This window comes from Trachinotus anak, unplaced genomic scaffold (genome assembly GCF_046630095.1).
Source record: "Trachinotus anak isolate AG129_WGS33_773 ecotype Australia unplaced genomic scaffold, CSIRO_AGI_Tana_v1 ptg000051l, whole genome shotgun sequence".
Lineage (NCBI taxonomy): Eukaryota > Metazoa > Chordata > Actinopteri > Carangiformes > Carangidae > Trachinotus > Trachinotus anak.
In genome coordinates, this window is record NW_027273902.1 from 310,001 (window position 1) to 326,889 (window position 16,889).

The window sequence follows — 16,889 nt, forward strand, 5'->3', positions numbered from 1 at the left end:
TCAGACTGACACAGCACCCGACGCTCTTTGGCTTGCTCTCTTTTCTTCTTTCAAACCCCCCACCCCCCACCCCCACCCTCACCCTACCACCCCGTCCCCCATCCAGCCTCCCTCTCTCCTCTCTCTCTCTCTCTCTTTTTTTTCTCTAGTTAGTGAGCACAAAAAAGTGAAAGCTGTTGGAGAGAAAGAAACTGAATGAGAACTCCCTCTCTTGATCTCTCATTCTCACACACACAAGGAGAAAAAAGCAAGCATGCAGCCGTGGTCACACACACACACACACACACACACACAAATATAATGCACAGTAGGCTGACTCTGCAGCAATTATTCAAACCCTAAACCCAGAGGGATAAATGACATTATTACATTTCACTACTTAATTACGTGTGTGGATAGTTACTAAGCGTTAGCCATCATGCATGCATAATGCAGTAAGATATAGTCACTTCGCTTCATAAAGCACCCTTTCATTACCAAATGTATGGCAGAGGAAAAACAAATTAAGACATGTGCTCTGCAGAGAAAAAAGCACACGCAGTAAGTGAGAAGAATAAATACACATTAAGTGCAAATATATGATTGTTAGGCATCGCATGGCAAAAATAACTCCAACATTTAGTGGATTTCCAGCAGTGCCAAGCCACAGTTTATTTTCTGGAAATGATTTTTCTCCAGTGATAATGGGCTTGGCTTGAAAACAAAGGCTGAGATCCTCTGAAGCAGCTCTCCGGTTACGCTTTCTCAATCCTTGTTCGCAAAGAAGCGCTCACACTCCAGATCCAACTGTATTACACCAGCTCTGTGACTTATGGCACTGAAACACCGAGCATAATACACACACCCACGCACATGCACAGCAAAGCTTGTGCAAAGCAGGCAAGGGCGCACTGGAGGCTGAACAGGCACAAACACATGTGCACGGTCGCACGGCGCTGCATTATTGAAACACAGCACAAAGCCAGAGTTGGATGTTGTTTCACCTAATCTCTTTGATACCACTGTGGTGCTGCTAAGCTGCAGAAAATCAGCTTAGCAGATGTCCTAAAGTGTAGGTGGCTTGTTTCATGAGGCAAGAGAAGAAAACACTACAAGAAGGAGAAGAAGAAGTGAAAGAAGGAGGGTGGGGGCAGGGCCACAGATTTGGAACGGGGCCTGACGAGTTCAACTCAATCCCCTCTTTACTTCAGTCTGCCAGGCGCACTTGTTCCAGCAAAGAAGAAGAAGTTTTTATCCTCAATGCATCCATCACTCCATCTTTTTTCTTTCCCTTCCCCCGACCTCTCACTTCTCACAGTGCATTACTGTGTGTGTATGTGTGTGTGTGTGTGTGTGTGTGTGTGTGTGTGTGTGTGTGTGTGTATGTGTGTGTGTGTTATTTTCCAGGTCAAAGAAGTTGTCGTACTTGTGATAATGATGGTGATAATGATTGTAATGAGGATTTTTTTTTCACAAGGTTGCACATGCTGCTTCGCCTTCAAGCCCTAACCTGCACTCTGATGTCAGTTGATTACAGTCGCACCCTAAACACACACACACACACACACACACGTCGCATGCATTATCAGCACAAGTGAGACATCTGTATGCAAATGTCATTATGTTGGTGGAAGGTGGCTCAGAATGGGCCGGGTGTGAGTGATGTTATGACAGTGAAGGAGGGGCTGAAAAAGGTCGGGCTCTGAAGGAGTGTGCGTGTCAAGAGCTGGAGCACATATGTATGGTATCCATAGTAACCAACTAACCCAACTCAAGATGGCTCCGTGATGCTGTCATCTTTTATCTGTTTCTCCAGCCCCGCACTTGTTTTACTCGCTCACATTGCTCATCTGTTGACATTGATAATACAGCACAGAAACGCACACGCTGTGTTTCAGGCAGATTAATAAAACATCAAATCCTTCATTGAGATAGTGCAGCTCCATGGCGAGATAAAAAAAATGTTAATAATCTCACATCTACCGCCTCTCACGTATCTCAGACATGTAGCTGGTCCCTCTCCGGTGAATGACTGCATGTGTGGCCAGCTCCTCAGTTTTCCTCGGAGTGACTGTGGCATGCAGCGAGCACTTCAGTGTCAAACCACCTCGTCCTAATGGCAGCGCCGCAAATGTCCATGGTGATGAGAGGGAAAGAGGGACGATGGAATGAAAAGTGATGCAGGGAGACAAAAAGAAGCACAAATGCTCGGGAGCCGTCACGACTCTACAGACACACTGAGGACAAACCAAACAAGACGCTGCGCTCTCCTCCCTGTGCTCTCCTACCTGAGACGTACACCTGTGAGATTAGTGACAGCGTGCCGGCCTCCTGCTCTGGGCAGTTTCCTGAGGATGGAAAGTGAAAATGACAAATTTATAAAAATGTCAAATTTTAGCCATTTATCATCCATTTTTTAAAATAATAGAATATTGAAAGTTTTTTTTAAAGTAAGTAAAGCAAAATGTTCACCTTCAAAATTCATTCACAAATAGCTGCAAGTGGCATTTATCTGGGTCCAGGCAGCTTGTGTGCGTTTCGATACCATATTCATGAACTGCTATTGAAGTAGGAGTTTGGTCATGTGTGGTTTTGAACCCCTGACCTCAGTAACCCCGGAGAAGGCGACTTACTGACGGCACCACTGGGGAACCAGCTGCTAAATATGTCTTCACACAAGTTGATACTGTGACATCACTTCTGCAAAACTGGGGTGTTTTTGTCTGTTCAACCTTCAAACTTGTCAAAATGTTGGTGTGAAAGTCCTGAAAAAAAATCACACATCCTTCCACTGATATCAGAGTATTGTCAAATATTTTGGTGACTTTGAATCCAACACTGAACAAAAAAGGAAAAGTTGTGCATTGTTGGTTTATATTTGAAAAGTAGAGATTTTTAGAGGAGAGGAGCATTTGAGCAAAGATGCAGATGATTGAGGAGATTAGAAAGACAAAACTATTTTGCCTTGAACCAAAACTGTTTAAGAAAATTACAAGAACGTACATTTTGTTATTATAGCGCCTCCAGACAATTAGTGTCATTTTTTTGTGTCTGAGTAGTGGGAGGAATTTGCAAACCTACCAGCTGCACGGACACTTTGAGCAGAGAAACATGACAAAGAATAATAATGTGAACAAAAACAATAACACAATCCCAGCAGCATTTGCTGCTTGGACCAATAATAAATACTGCACATGTTCAGTAAAATTAAATAAAGTAAAAAAATATCAGCCACCAGGATGGAACAAAACACTGTTCACCACACTGTGGTACAACTTGAAAACTGAACATACACATAAAAGAGCAGACTGGACCAACAGCATAAATTTCATGAATCATAATCATTGGTAGAAAATGCTGAATATCCCAAGAAGGGAATCTGTAAGCCGTTAGCCGTTAGCATCCAGTGATCTGACGCGAGGCCTGAATCTAAATCACCTACCACATCCTGTACTGACACTTTCTCATGAGTCAAGCTCCACCTGTAAACACATCATCTGCTGCTGGAAGACAACATCCAGACTCTGACTCCTCCACCTGTGTGAGGTCTTTACACTGGTTGTCAGTGGACGAGGTCTCTCATCTGCCTGCCTTTCATTTATGAACCAGGAGAAAATATTCATATTTTCAAATACAGACTAAAAACCCATCTGGCTTTTTATTTAGTGTTTAATTATTTCTGTAACTTTATTATTTCAGTGTTTCTGTTCTTAATGATTTCATTGCTCAATTCATTTCACTCTCAGTGTAAAATATGAAAACATATATTTTACAGAGCAGCTGAAATCTCTGAAAAACTTTCCTCATCAGTCTGACTTTTAATTAATTATGGTTTTTATTCATTAGTCACTTTATTTTAGTCACTTATTTTATTGTATCCTTGTTTTAAATTGTTGTATGTTATTTTATTATTAATAATCTTATATGGTTGTTTTTTCTTGTTCGTGTTATTATATCTTTAAAATCTCTTTCATTGTATCTGATTGTCAGATTTCTTCATCGGTCTGTGAAGCAGTTAAAACTCCACTGACCTGTATGAAAACTGCTAAACAAATAAAGTTTGAATGACTGATTGTGTGTTATAATAACAATATGTGCACAAACTACCCACTCACTGTGTGAGGGACAGACAGAAAATCTGAATCTGTTTTTGTTGTTTCACTGTGACAGAAACTATGAAGAGGAGACAGAAGGTTTTTACACAAGGTTCTGTGAAATGAGAACACAAGAACACGCTCAGAGAGCTGGACCACATCAGTTCACAGGAGATAAAAGACACAAAGCTCAGGCCTCGCCGTCTGCACAGAGACACTGTCCCCGTCCCTCTGTCGGGCTGATGGGTAATTGAGGCAGTCACAACACAGATCAGGACGCACTGTCATGCTGAGCCCTGGGTCTGGCTCACTGCCCTGGCCCTCTGGCAACATGCTGCGACACACACACACACACACACATACACACACACAGAACAAAAAAACAAATGGTGCTTCTCACACACACACACACACACGAGTAGAAACACATGCTCACTATGCCCACGCACACAGACACACACTCCCACACTCCCACTACACAAATGCCCATTACCAACATACACAAATGCTAACAAGCTGTCCTCACACAAGTGTGTACAATCACACAGACGCACAAAGATGGAAGCACAGGCGAGTGTCAGGGCGCACACACACACACACACACACACATACACACAGATCACTTGAAGTCACACTTCCATCCTTTCTTCGATCACAGACAACAGCAAGTCCCAGCAAGTCACTCCTCTCTTATTTCCTCCCATCTCCTCTCCTCCTCGTTTCCTCTCCTCCTCTTGTTTCCTCTCCTCTCCCCCTCGTCCCCTCCCCCCTCTCTGTTCACCTCTCCCCTTCTCCTCTCTCCTCTCCTCCTGTTTGTCAGACCTGAGGCGAACAGGCCTGGCCCTCAGCAACACTGAAGCCTCCTCTGCTCCTCTTTATTCTGCTCCCTCCTTCCCTCCTCCCTCCTCCATCCCTCCATCCTGGCAGTCCTCCAGTTTAAACAGAAGGCTGTGCTGTGGGAGAGAGTGGGATTCAGAGAGAGAGAGAGAGAGAGAGAGAGGCCAGTTGCTTGTGTGAGTGCTGCATGATTCATGTTGCCCTGTAATGAAGCTGGTCCAGTCTTTTAAGTGTTTGGTGTGTAATGGAGTTTCAGGGACAGGCCTATCATTTTCTCCTAATAGTGCTTTCTCCGCCGCACGCCATGACCCCTCTCTCCACGCCCCCGCCCCACGCACCCCTACTGTGGCAACTGCACATTACCAGCACACACACACACACACACACACACGTAGCGATTACCGACAGCTGCGGGAGTTTCTGAACGGCAAAAGTGGCCAATTTTCTCTCCCTTCCATTTAAACAACAAACAGGGCGTCGTGTTAAAATGGGCGAGGGAAGAGAGAGGGGAAATTGGGCTGATAAGGGTTATTGTGAATCAGGAAGAGAGTGGGTTAGCTGCTGGGAAGTAGCAGTGCGTGGCGAGCGGTGATTTTAATATTCTTGAGGAATACTTTGAGAGACGGAGCTCACAACCAGAGACTGAGGAGTCCAGGCTGAATCACAACCTGAGACATGTGCATTCATGTGTTCACTCACCTCCAACCTGAACACACACACTCACAGATCTCACACACGCACACACACACACAAACACACACACACATCTCACCTCACAGGTGTGGATGGTGAAGGTCAATCAGTCCAACCTTTTTTTAAAAGAAGTTAATTTTAGGTCCTAAAGTTGAGTTCAGGATTAAGGATGTTTTTCTGGCTTTGCATGTGTGTGTGTGTGTGTGTCTGTGTGTGTAAGTAGGGCCAGTTTCACCAGAGCAGATTGTGGAGTGTGTGTACAGACCAGACCTGAGATTACTGAACAGATTGCACAGCTGGCAGGCAGCCCTCTCTCCACACACACACACACACACACACACACACACACACACACACACACAAATGCAAAGCCAGAAAAACAAATATTGACAAAGTATTGATCCTGGGTGTATTGGTCCATATTGACAAGGTGCTAATTCCAGGAATATCATTCAGCTCCATGTGTTAAATCACTGAAGGTCAAATTGTCTCATTAACTGAGGTGTTTTAGTTACAAAACAAATTCACAGTTTAGACGAAACCAGAGTTAAACTGAGGTTTGATGGTGGATAAAAGATTTCACAGGTCTGTATGATGTAATGTTGCTCAAAGTGAAGATAAAACATTTCTCACACAACTCACTCTCATGTTCAGCAAAGTGAGGAATGTGAGTCCCTAAAAAATCTATGATGATGTTTCTATAACTGTGTGTGAACAGGGATGACTGAACATCACATTTCCTTCTTCATTTCAGAAGTTTAACCACTGGACTCAAGATGTCTCTGCTCCACTGTGAAGTCCACTTCAGTCTCTGTAAGATGCTGAACAACAGTTTCCTTCTAAACCAGTTCAACATGAAGCTGTAACGTCCAGGTGAGAAACTAAGACTGAAGCTGAGAGCAGAGAAACTTTCTGAGCTCAGCAGCTGTGGTGTCACAGTCTTCACTCTGCACAAACCTGAGATACAAACTGTCAGATGAATGAAATTAAAAGTAAATCAAACCAGAACAGAGAAGACATGAGTGAATCATATAAAACAACCACGCTGATGAAACTGAGATCGACTGATGGCAAACATACTAAATTCCAGATTTTCATTCTTGAAAGAAAACTTAAGAAAATATGCAGCAGGAAATCTCATCATCCTCCTTTCATGTAAACAGCAGTGACGGGAACAATCGGCTCCAGGTAGATTTAAAAAGTCGGACCTCTCAGCTCGACAGCTACCAACATCTGCACAGTGATGTCTGCGTACATGCTCGCACATTCTTTGACTCATCTGTCAGTGTGAGTTAAAGATTTCAGCTCTGCCCTCTGACTTCAAGACAAGAAGAAGAAGAAGAAGAAGAAGAAATGGGAGAAAAGTTGGCTTCCACTTTTCCCGTCCATGGAACACCTGCCATTCCATGCCAGGCCGTGCCTGACATGTGTAGCCTGGCTTTGTTGCTGCCAGGATGCAGAGGCAGGACGGTCTTTGTGCGTCTGCTCTTTGTTTTCCCTGGAGGGGGGGTGGGGTGATGGGGGGGTGGGAGACTCCTCTACGAGTTGAACAAATAAACAGCAGAGAGCACAAGAGACAAAGACAGGGAGGGAGCACCTGCCGAGGGCTTTGTGTCTCTTAACAAGGAACACTACTGTCTGTGAGCACCCCCCCACCCCCACCCCCACACACAGAAGCACACTGTGTGGAACTGCAGATATGTAAACACACACACGTTTAATACTTTGTACAAACAAGATGCTGATGAAATAGTCTCTGGGTCTGAGGGAAGGAGAAACTACACATAACAATCAAAGTCCTTTATTCCTGCACACATTACTAATAACAGGGGCCACACGGGGGCCACACGGGGGCCACACAGGGCCAACAGTGGAGGGATGTCACAGCAACATAAAGAGAAGTTTGTACTGAAACACTGTAACTTTGAAAGATGACCACGTGGTTTAACTTCAGTTGAACTCTGGAGGATATTAGGGGAGGTTTTGATCTCTCACCACCAGGTTATACACAGACCTGGTCAGTGTCACTGAGGTGTCGCAGTTACATCCTGTCACTGTTACATCCTGTCCATGTTACATCCTGTCCATGTTACATCCTGTCACTGTTACATCCTGTCACAGTGTTACATCCTGTCCATGTTACATCCTGTCCATGTTACATCCTGTCACTGTTACATCCTGTCACTGTTATATCCTGTCCACGTTACATCCTGTCACAGTGTTACATCCTGTCACTGTTACATCCTGTCAAAGTTACATCCTGTCACTGCTACATCCTGTCACAGTGTTACATCCTGTCACAGTTACATCCTGTCACTGTTACATCCTGTCACAGTGTTACATCCTGTCACAGTGTTACATCCTGTCACAGTTACAACCTGTCACTGCTACATCCTGTCACAGTGTTACTTCCTGTCACAGTTACATCCTGTCCATGTCAATGTTACATCCTGTCACAGTGTTACATCCTGTCACTGCTACATCCTGTCACTGCTACATCCTGTCACAGTGTTACATCCTGTCACAGTTACATCCTGTCACTGTTACATCCTGTCACAGTGTTACATCCTGTCACAGTTACAACCTGTCACTGCTACATCCTGTCACAGTGTTACTTCCTGTCACAGTTACATCCTGTCCATGTCAATGTTACATCCTGTCACAGTGTTACATCCTGTCACTGCTACATCCTGTCACTGTTACATCCTGTCCATGTTACATCCTGTCAATGTTACATCCTGTCACACAGTTACATCCTGTCCATGTTACATCCTGTCACTGTTACATCCTGTCACAGTGTTACATCCTGTCACAGTGTTACATCCTGTTACACAGTTACATCCTGTCACTGTTACATCCTGTCACTGCTACATCCTGTCACAGTGTTACATCCTGTCACACAGTTAGATCCTGTCACTGTTACATCCTGTCAAAGTTACATCCTGTCCATGTTACATCCTGTCAAAGTTACATCCTGTCCATGTTACATCCTGTCACAGTTACATCCTGTCAATGTTACATCCTGTCACTGTTACATCCTGTCAAAGTTACATCCTGTCCATGTTACATCCTGTCACAGTTACATCCTGTCAATGTTACATCCTGTCACTGTTACATCCTGTCAATGTTACATCCTGTCAAAGTTACATCCTGTCACTGCTACATCCTGTCCATGTTACATCCTGTCAAAGTTACATCCTGTCAATGTTACACAGTAACATTGTTTTTAGTGAAAATTCAACAAGAATGAAGCCAATTAATTAAAAACAGGAAAGTTTGACAAAGTAAACTTTGATGAAAGAAGCAGCTGCGGCCTTCACGAGTGTGTGTTTCAGATGAAGCTGTAGAACATCACATGTTCATATGTGCAGCCAGTGTGTGTCTGTCTCTGGTGGATGTGTGTTTCCACACATATGAAGGCTGTATAGTTTTATGAATGTCAGTCGTAAAAGTGTGGCAGCACTCACATGAGACATATAAATGGAGATGGTCTCCTTCTCTGACATGTTCTTTATAGTGGCCCCTGAGGGCCAAGGCCACACAGACCTGGAGAGGAGGAAGGGCTCCCTTCATTTCTCACTCACAATGATCCAACAAACAAAGGACAGAAAGACATTTTACTCAGCAACAGAGCAAAGCAGGACACCTGTATGCCTGCTTAGTCCATTGGCCAATCATGTGGCAGCAGTGCCCTGCAGATCCAGGTGAGGAGCTTCAGGTAACATTCATCAGAGTGGCTGTTGGTGTCAGACACTGGTCCGAGAGTTTCTGAAACTGGATTCTAACAGTTTCTGAGTTTTTACAACAGAAGCATCAGTGAGCAGCAGCTCTGTGTTGATGAGAGAGGTCAGAGGTCAGAGGTCAGAGGAGAATGGACAGACAGGTGTGAGCTGACAGAAAGGCTCCGGTCACTCAGATAACCACTCTTTACAACACGTCAACCTGGAGGTGGATGGACGACACCAGCAGAGACCACGTCAGGCTCCACTTCCTGTTTAGAAATCTGAACCTTTTCTATTTAACATCAGTGAGACGATTAAACGAGTTGTTGTTGTTCAGCTCAGCAGAGAAGAATCACAATCTGCAGCAGAGTGAGGACCACGCAGCTGCTGCAGGACTCATCACACTGTTGTTCATTTACTGTTCTTAATAAAGTTTCACCACATTAAATAAAATGAAATGGGAAATTTACTCAAAGTTTATTTTTATGTTGTGTTTTTAAACATATCATAAAAACGGTTTAATCAGTGAATTATAAACTCTGTTTAATTAACAGTTATGGCTCAGCTAATGATGTCACCACTCATGGTTGGCGGTTGTCATAGTAACACAAGACGCTGGAGTTTTGGCAGAGCAGACAGAAACACAGCAGCCTCACCTGCACCATTAAATATCTGCAGCCTCCTTAATCTGTTTGTTTCTCTTTGGACAATTGGAATAGAACCTTATTGTAATTTTTAAGAAAAATGGTTAATATGTTCATGTTTTTATTGTTTAATTTTCAGTTTAATAGTTCTGTAAATCTGCAGTCTGAATGTGGTCCTATATTAATTAACTGAATATGATATATTAAATTATATATGATATGATATGATGGACTTTTTCAAAGTCATCTGCAGGAACACCACAGCGGGGCTCATATTTATTTCTGTGGTTAAAATGTTAAACATGTGAATGGATACATTCACAACACTTCCTGTAGCTGAGGTCACCAGTGTCCCCAGTCAGCTGTGTCCACCTCTGGGTCCAGTCCCCAGCACTGAAAACCCGCTGCCTCATAACTCTTCGGCCCTTCAGGCCTCAGTTTCTGTGCGGTAGCAAACTTGTGACTGTGTATGAATTCTTTACAGGAGAAGTCGGATCAGAAGCCACAGATTAATAATGCAGTTTTCTATCTAAATTCTTATTTATGTGAAGCAAAAAGTTCCCCTGAGAATCTTATATTATTCATAAGCATCAGGGAGGAGGAAGAGGAAACAAATCATTTAGCACAATGTGTGTCTCTGTTTGTGTGAATGTGTTTGAACCATCCAGTACAGTCACACTGTGTGTGTCCCCTTTTGCAAGCACAGGCTTTAGATATGTGTGTTTGTGTGTGTGTGTGTCTGCCTTTACCTCATGTTTGAATAGTTTATGTTTGTGATATCTGTGTGCCTTTGAGAGATTGAAGGGGAATTTGCATCTGTTTATGTGTGAACGCATGTATGTTTGTGCATTCCAGTGATTATCTGAGAGGGGAGGTATGTGTGAGCATGAATGTTAATACGTGTGTTTGTGAGTGACAAGCAGCCGGGTAATGGAATCAGGATGTATGTGCGTGTAAGTGTGTGATTGCGTCTAAGTGCTGGTGTGCACCCGTGTGTTTGTGCATGTGTGTGCATGTGTGTGTGTGTGTGTGTGCATATACCCGGCTATATGTTGCGTGTTAATATGGACATGCAGAGCCACTTGGTATTCCATGCAGCTCGTCTCTTGTCTGTCAAGTACGCGCGTGGGGATCGCAACTGGAGAGATTGAAAGTTTGAGGAGCTGAAAGGCCTGAATGCAAATGAGACAAATATACTTGTTTTCTCCTCCTAAAGCCTCCACAGTTTTTTCCTTCATTGTCAACCAAACCACCATCTTTCTTTCCCTTCAGTCCTATTTAAACTGAACCGAACATGTGTGTTGAAGAAGAAGTGAGAGGACAAAGAATGGAGAGAAAGCAGAAATCAGACTTTTCTCTGCTGTCAATAAAAAGCAGTTGTTCTGCTGCTCCTCTCTCCCTGGGAGCTGAATAAAAACGCTCATCAGACTCTAAAAGCATCTGTGGGGTGAGAGGATGATTTCCATCTGTGATCTAGTATTAATGGAAGTGTTAATAGGGGTGGCGGCTGCATGTGGAAGAACTGACAGAGAAACAGCCAGCAGCACTGGATCCTCCTCTGAACCATCAACAAGATGGGCAAGATAAACACCGCACAGAGTACAGATACACATCAAGACTAACACACACATACCCACAACACTTACAACATACATGTGCATGAAGAGTTTAGTGCACAAACACTTAGGATGTACACATTCATGCAAACACACATCACTGATGTGTAATCACAAATAAATAAACAATAACACACAGAGGGAGAAATGAAAACACACAGATTTAAATTTCATGGACACACACAAATTGCAGCTACAGAGTCACTTATACACAAACACAAACACACACTCATACAAAAAACATATATACACACAGACACCCCAGGGAGAGACACAAAAGCAATATGACAGAGCACTTGTAGCATTCACACGCAAAACACCACGGTACACACAACATTGACACACACAAATACACAAATACAGATATGTGCAGAACTATAGAGAAACTGCATCTGGACAACACACTGAACTGACATGTTTTCACAATCCTGTGACATTACACACTATAGGTGCCTGTGGGAGTCTTCTTCAGTGGTCTGCAGGTTTGCAGGAGGACAGATGTGTTTCTGGCTTTTACAGCACAGCAACATGTTTCAGTGTCACACACAACTTCAGGTGATGCACATCTGCTCGGTGTGGTGTCACAGCGTGACAGTGTCCTCCATCATGTCACTGTCAAGTTCCTGCTCACTGCTGGCCTTCAAGCCTCGTTCTATATTTTTCTTATAGCATTTAAACCCTGTGAGAAGAACAAACTCAGCCACAACTTAGTTTGTGTCGACATCCCTGTGATGCTCAGTTTCAAGCTCACTGGTTCCTACTGAAGATAAAATCTTTAAAAAAAGCTCATACACATGTAGTTTAGTTTTTGAAAAAGGTTCAGTAAAGGTTCCTGGGAGCTGTTGTTTTTCACTAATCCTCACTCAAACAGGGGAAATAATACATTTGTGGGGACTATTTTTAGTGGTGCATTAATACTCATTTAGTGTTTTAGTGATTATTTGTGGCAGCAGGAATGTGTATGTGGTGTTGAGTTAAATAAACTTCAGTGTGTGTTCATGGCTCAAGGCTCATCACACATTAGAGTGATCAGCTGACTACATGTTTATGAGGGGTTATGTCAGAAAAAATATTTTCACTCAGCTGTAACACAGCTCACAGATTTTGTTAAACTCATCAGTTTCAACCCTGAAATTTTTTTTCATGGAAAATAGAAATGTATTGTTTCAATACAACATGAATCTAAATTTCAACAATGTTATTTTAGACAGAAATAACTGTGATTTTACCTTTTCCTTCTTCATGTGCAGTAACATTATGGGTTCAGCTGGTTCTACCGGGACATGTTGGTTTAGCCTCAGTCGTTACACGTTGCTTAATTAGCAAATCAAATTCATGTATGGTTCTGATTTTCATATGAATCAGCTGGAAACAATAAAAGTATAAACAGCTGCTGCAATCTGACAGTTTCAGACCAATTCAGACCAAAAAAATCAACAGATGTTGTTTAAAAATGTGAAGTCAGTTTTTTACTTTACAACAGAGAGCAGAACTGCTGACTGACGGTCAGTAACCAGGGTTTGAACAAAAAGTTGACAGATTTACCACTTTTGGGGAGAAAAAGCCTCTAAATCTTGTGACAAACACACTAAGTTGGTGACACTGCAGCTGCAGACGCTCCTGATAGAAACTGTTGAAAGAGCAACAGCCAATGAGAGAACTCCAGCTCAGTCACATGGCATTCACCTGACCAATGGTGGAATTTGATCACTCAGTCAGTCAGTCACAGACATTCATGACTATAGGCCTGAGCCCTGCTGCTGCAGTTCAGCCAAAAACTTGACAGGTGTAGCAGTGAGGGGGCGGGGCTTAGCAAAGGCTCAGTTAATAATATGTGCAATGCTAAAGAGTTAGCTAACTCCACAGTGATGATATTGTGAACATAAACCAATCAGCCAAACTGAAAAAAATCAGTGTAGAGATTTAAACATATTCTCACTCTGTGACTGGTTCCCTGATGTTCAGTGTGGTTGTTCACTGAGCGACACTCCTGCAGTTTGGTGTTATTGTGTTATTGTTTGTAGAAAATACAACCAAAGGAAGCTGAAGTTGTAGTCAAAGTGAAGTCTGACAGGTGTGATAGAGGAGAGATGTAAGAACATTTTCCACTGAGTGTTTGCCTTTAAGAATTTCTCTTCATATATAATTCATGCATTCAAAAACATCAGTGGAGAAACGCTCGACACTAACCAGCACGCTGCAGAGGAACCTGCTCACCAGCTGCAGGCTGATCCACTTTCATTCACAGCCTCGTCTCCGTGTTGTGCGTTTGTTGCTGGAGAGATCACAAGAATATCATCAGCTGTTTGCATGTTTCAAAATGTCAGCCGGGCTGAAGCTTTTATATCTCCTCACTGTGAAGTCAGGATTGAATGAGAAATTGTCTGAATGAAGTGACTGACAGGATGAAAGACAACAGAGGTGCGAGGGTGCTATGCATTCTGCCTGTGTACGACCCCACAACTTTACCTCAGCCCTGAGCTCAGAGAGGGAGTATGAAGATGGTGAATGAGTTTTATACATCTGCAGATCAAACACCATCAAATAAAATGTGAAAAATGCAGCACAAGTATCATCTCCTGAAACACAACAATTCAATCCTAATATCCCTGACAGCTGTATAACATGTAGAACAGAGAAAGGTGGAGGTGTGAACACCTAGAGAACTTCTGGAGAGGAAAATCTGACACAGTTTCCAACACCAGCCACAGAGAAATTCCTGTTCTCCCAGAAATATGTTTTCTTGTTCTTATTCCAAAACCACTGTCCCTACGAACTCATGACAGGAGGTTGGTTGACCTCTATCTGTTTTTATAAGCAAAACGTCTTTCTGCTGGACAGTGACAGAGTGTTGGTAGTTCATCTTTGAATATTTGGATCAATGATATTTGTTCTTGCAGAGCGAGTGAAATGCTCAAATACACAGTAAAACACATAAAACAAGTCATTTCTCACTTTTTTTTTAATCAAAACCTGATTCTTAACCTAATTCTGTAAATTACATTTTAAACAATAAAACAGCAGCAAACAACTATTTTCTATGTACAGAGACGGTGTGGTCAGTCCCAGTGGATCAGTCCAGTCCTGAATCTCTCTCCCAGTCCGACCGTGGAGCCAGTCCTGGTCTGTCTGTCCTGAGGTGGAGAACCCTACGAGCTGCTAAAGGCTCCAGCTGGACTCAGAACCGGTTTTCCTCTCCTCATGTGTCAGTGACTTGATGCTTCATAATGTTAATGTCTGTTTCATTAGTGACGGCTACAGTAGCATGATAACATGCATGCTAACATTAGCTAACTTCCTGTTACCAATATTGTGAATGTGTTGTCAGCAAAACAACACAGCCCACATTAGCACTGCAGGGATGTGCTCAACAGCAATGCTGGTTTTTGTTTGCTCTTGTGTCTCTTGTTGTGAGTTTAGTGACACTTTCACTGTGAGGCACATAAACATGTTGGTTTATGTTTAAATGTTTTGTTTTTTCTTTAGTTAATATGACAGTGAGGCAGGAAAGTGAGGGACGAGAGAGAGGGGATGACTTGCAAGCAAAGGGCCTGAGTCAGATTCAAACCTGGGCCACAGCAGTAAGGACGGAGCCTGAATGGTATGCACTCCACTAGGTGAGCCACCAAGACACCCTAATACATTAATATGTTTAAATAATTTACTTATTATCATTTTGTAAAATGATTGTTGTCATAGATGCTGATGGCTGTCAGATCATGGTGAGAGGCTGGAAAAGAGACTCTGGAAAAGTGATGTATAAGGTTCGAAATCAGTAAAGATCAGTGATAGAAACTAAATGCCGGAGTTCTTCAGTCAAACTTTGGTGACTTCTGTCAGGATAAGATGCTCTGGTTGTCAGGTTGATGAGAGGTTTAAATATCCACTGTGGTCAAGCTCAAGGCTGAAAATAGCACATAAGAGATTTTTACCTGACAACAGTGTTGTGCAAATATTCTCTCCCCATGATCGTTGATGGTGATGATCCCGTTAATTCAGGCCTGACTTGGCAAAGCACTCCTTAGTTAAACCAAGATCAACAGCAGATGCATCATTGTGGCAGCAGAACATGGCACTGTGATATGACATCACACCCCCGCTAAGAGGATGGCACAAACACAACCGGTCTGCTGCCAAACTGAGGGAGCAACACTGCACTAACACAAACACAAAGTAATGAGTCATGATCCTGGCGACATGAGAGGGACGGAGAACAGGCAGGATTCAGGATCTGTGTCGAGACGAGTCATTGTCTCAACAAATATTTCGTTCTCTGATATTTAAATGTGTGGAAGAAAGATTGAGATAAAGTAGAAAGACAGATCAACCACTACATCTCTGATCACACTGAGTGTACGGGCTGAAAACATTAAAGGAGAGCTCCACTGATTTTACACCATGAAGTGTGTTTCCAGGTGCTGGGGAGCTCCTCTGAAGCTGTATAAAGCCTTTAACGTCTCCAGAGGGAGCCATGTGGAGTCTGATACAGGTCCTCGAGTGATGTCACTTGAGTCAGCAGTGAAAGATCAGGAGGTGTGGAGTTAAAAAGACCTCCGCAGCTCCTCATCTCTGCCTGACAACAGAGGCTCCTGGCTATGTTAGCCGCGAATAACATAACACACCTGAATCTCATGCTGTGCTCCTTCTGCCTCAGTCAGAGCTGGGTAGTCTGCACACACACACACACACACACACACACACACACACACACACACACACACACACAAACACACCGTAGCACCATGGCCACATATAGAAGAAGAACAGAAGTCTTACAGCTTTCATTTCTGTTGAAGTGTGCAGCAGCCATCTTAGATTTTAAGGTCAGGGCCAATGAGGTTCTTCCGGCTCTCCAAGCTGGAAATCCAACTTCAGGTGTTTGACCTGAACTTTCTGACTGAGAGATGTTGACATCCTTAGTAGGACAAGTACAGGTGTAATGAATGATGGCTGAATTCTATTTAGTTGCTTAATTTTCAGGGTCCTGGTATTGTCCACATTTTCTAATTGTCACACTGTCGTGACTTGAACTGACACAATTAGTTTTAGCTCTGCTCTGAGTCTCTGTGTTTTCTGAATGTGTTTCTGCTTGATGACTGAAATCAGGTCTGTGTTTAACATAAAAACTGATCTCCTCACCAGTCCACCTTTACAGCCTCGCTGTGTTTCTACAAACTGTCACTAACTCTGTCAGAGGAAAGGCTTCTGTAGAAGAGCTCAGAGCTGAATCAGACTACAGGCTGAAGGTTAGTGGTGGTGATGGTGAAGTCATGTGACCGTGGTGTCGTTGGTTTAGAGCCTAAC

The 16,889-nt window shown here is 43.1% G+C and overlaps 1 protein-coding gene across 10 annotated transcripts in view; it reads right to left on the minus strand.

Annotated features, from left to right (window-relative positions):
• The window catches only part of myt1b (myelin transcription factor 1b), a 107,281-nt gene that overhangs the window by 46,246 nt on the left and 44,146 nt on the right, over window positions 1-16,889 (minus strand). For 8 of the 10 annotated variants that reach the window (XM_071473383.1, XM_071473389.1, XM_071473386.1 and 5 more), the window contains one exon: window positions 2,268-2,327. The exons of 1 other annotated variant lie outside the window; for it this stretch is intronic. In XM_071473383.1, the coding sequence (XP_071329484.1) occupies window positions 2,268-2,327 (60 nt within the window). Of the gene's footprint in view, window positions 1-1,745; window positions 2,093-2,267; window positions 2,328-16,889 lie in introns of those variants that run through there. One more of the 10 variants, XM_071473390.1, reaches the window with a different exon arrangement.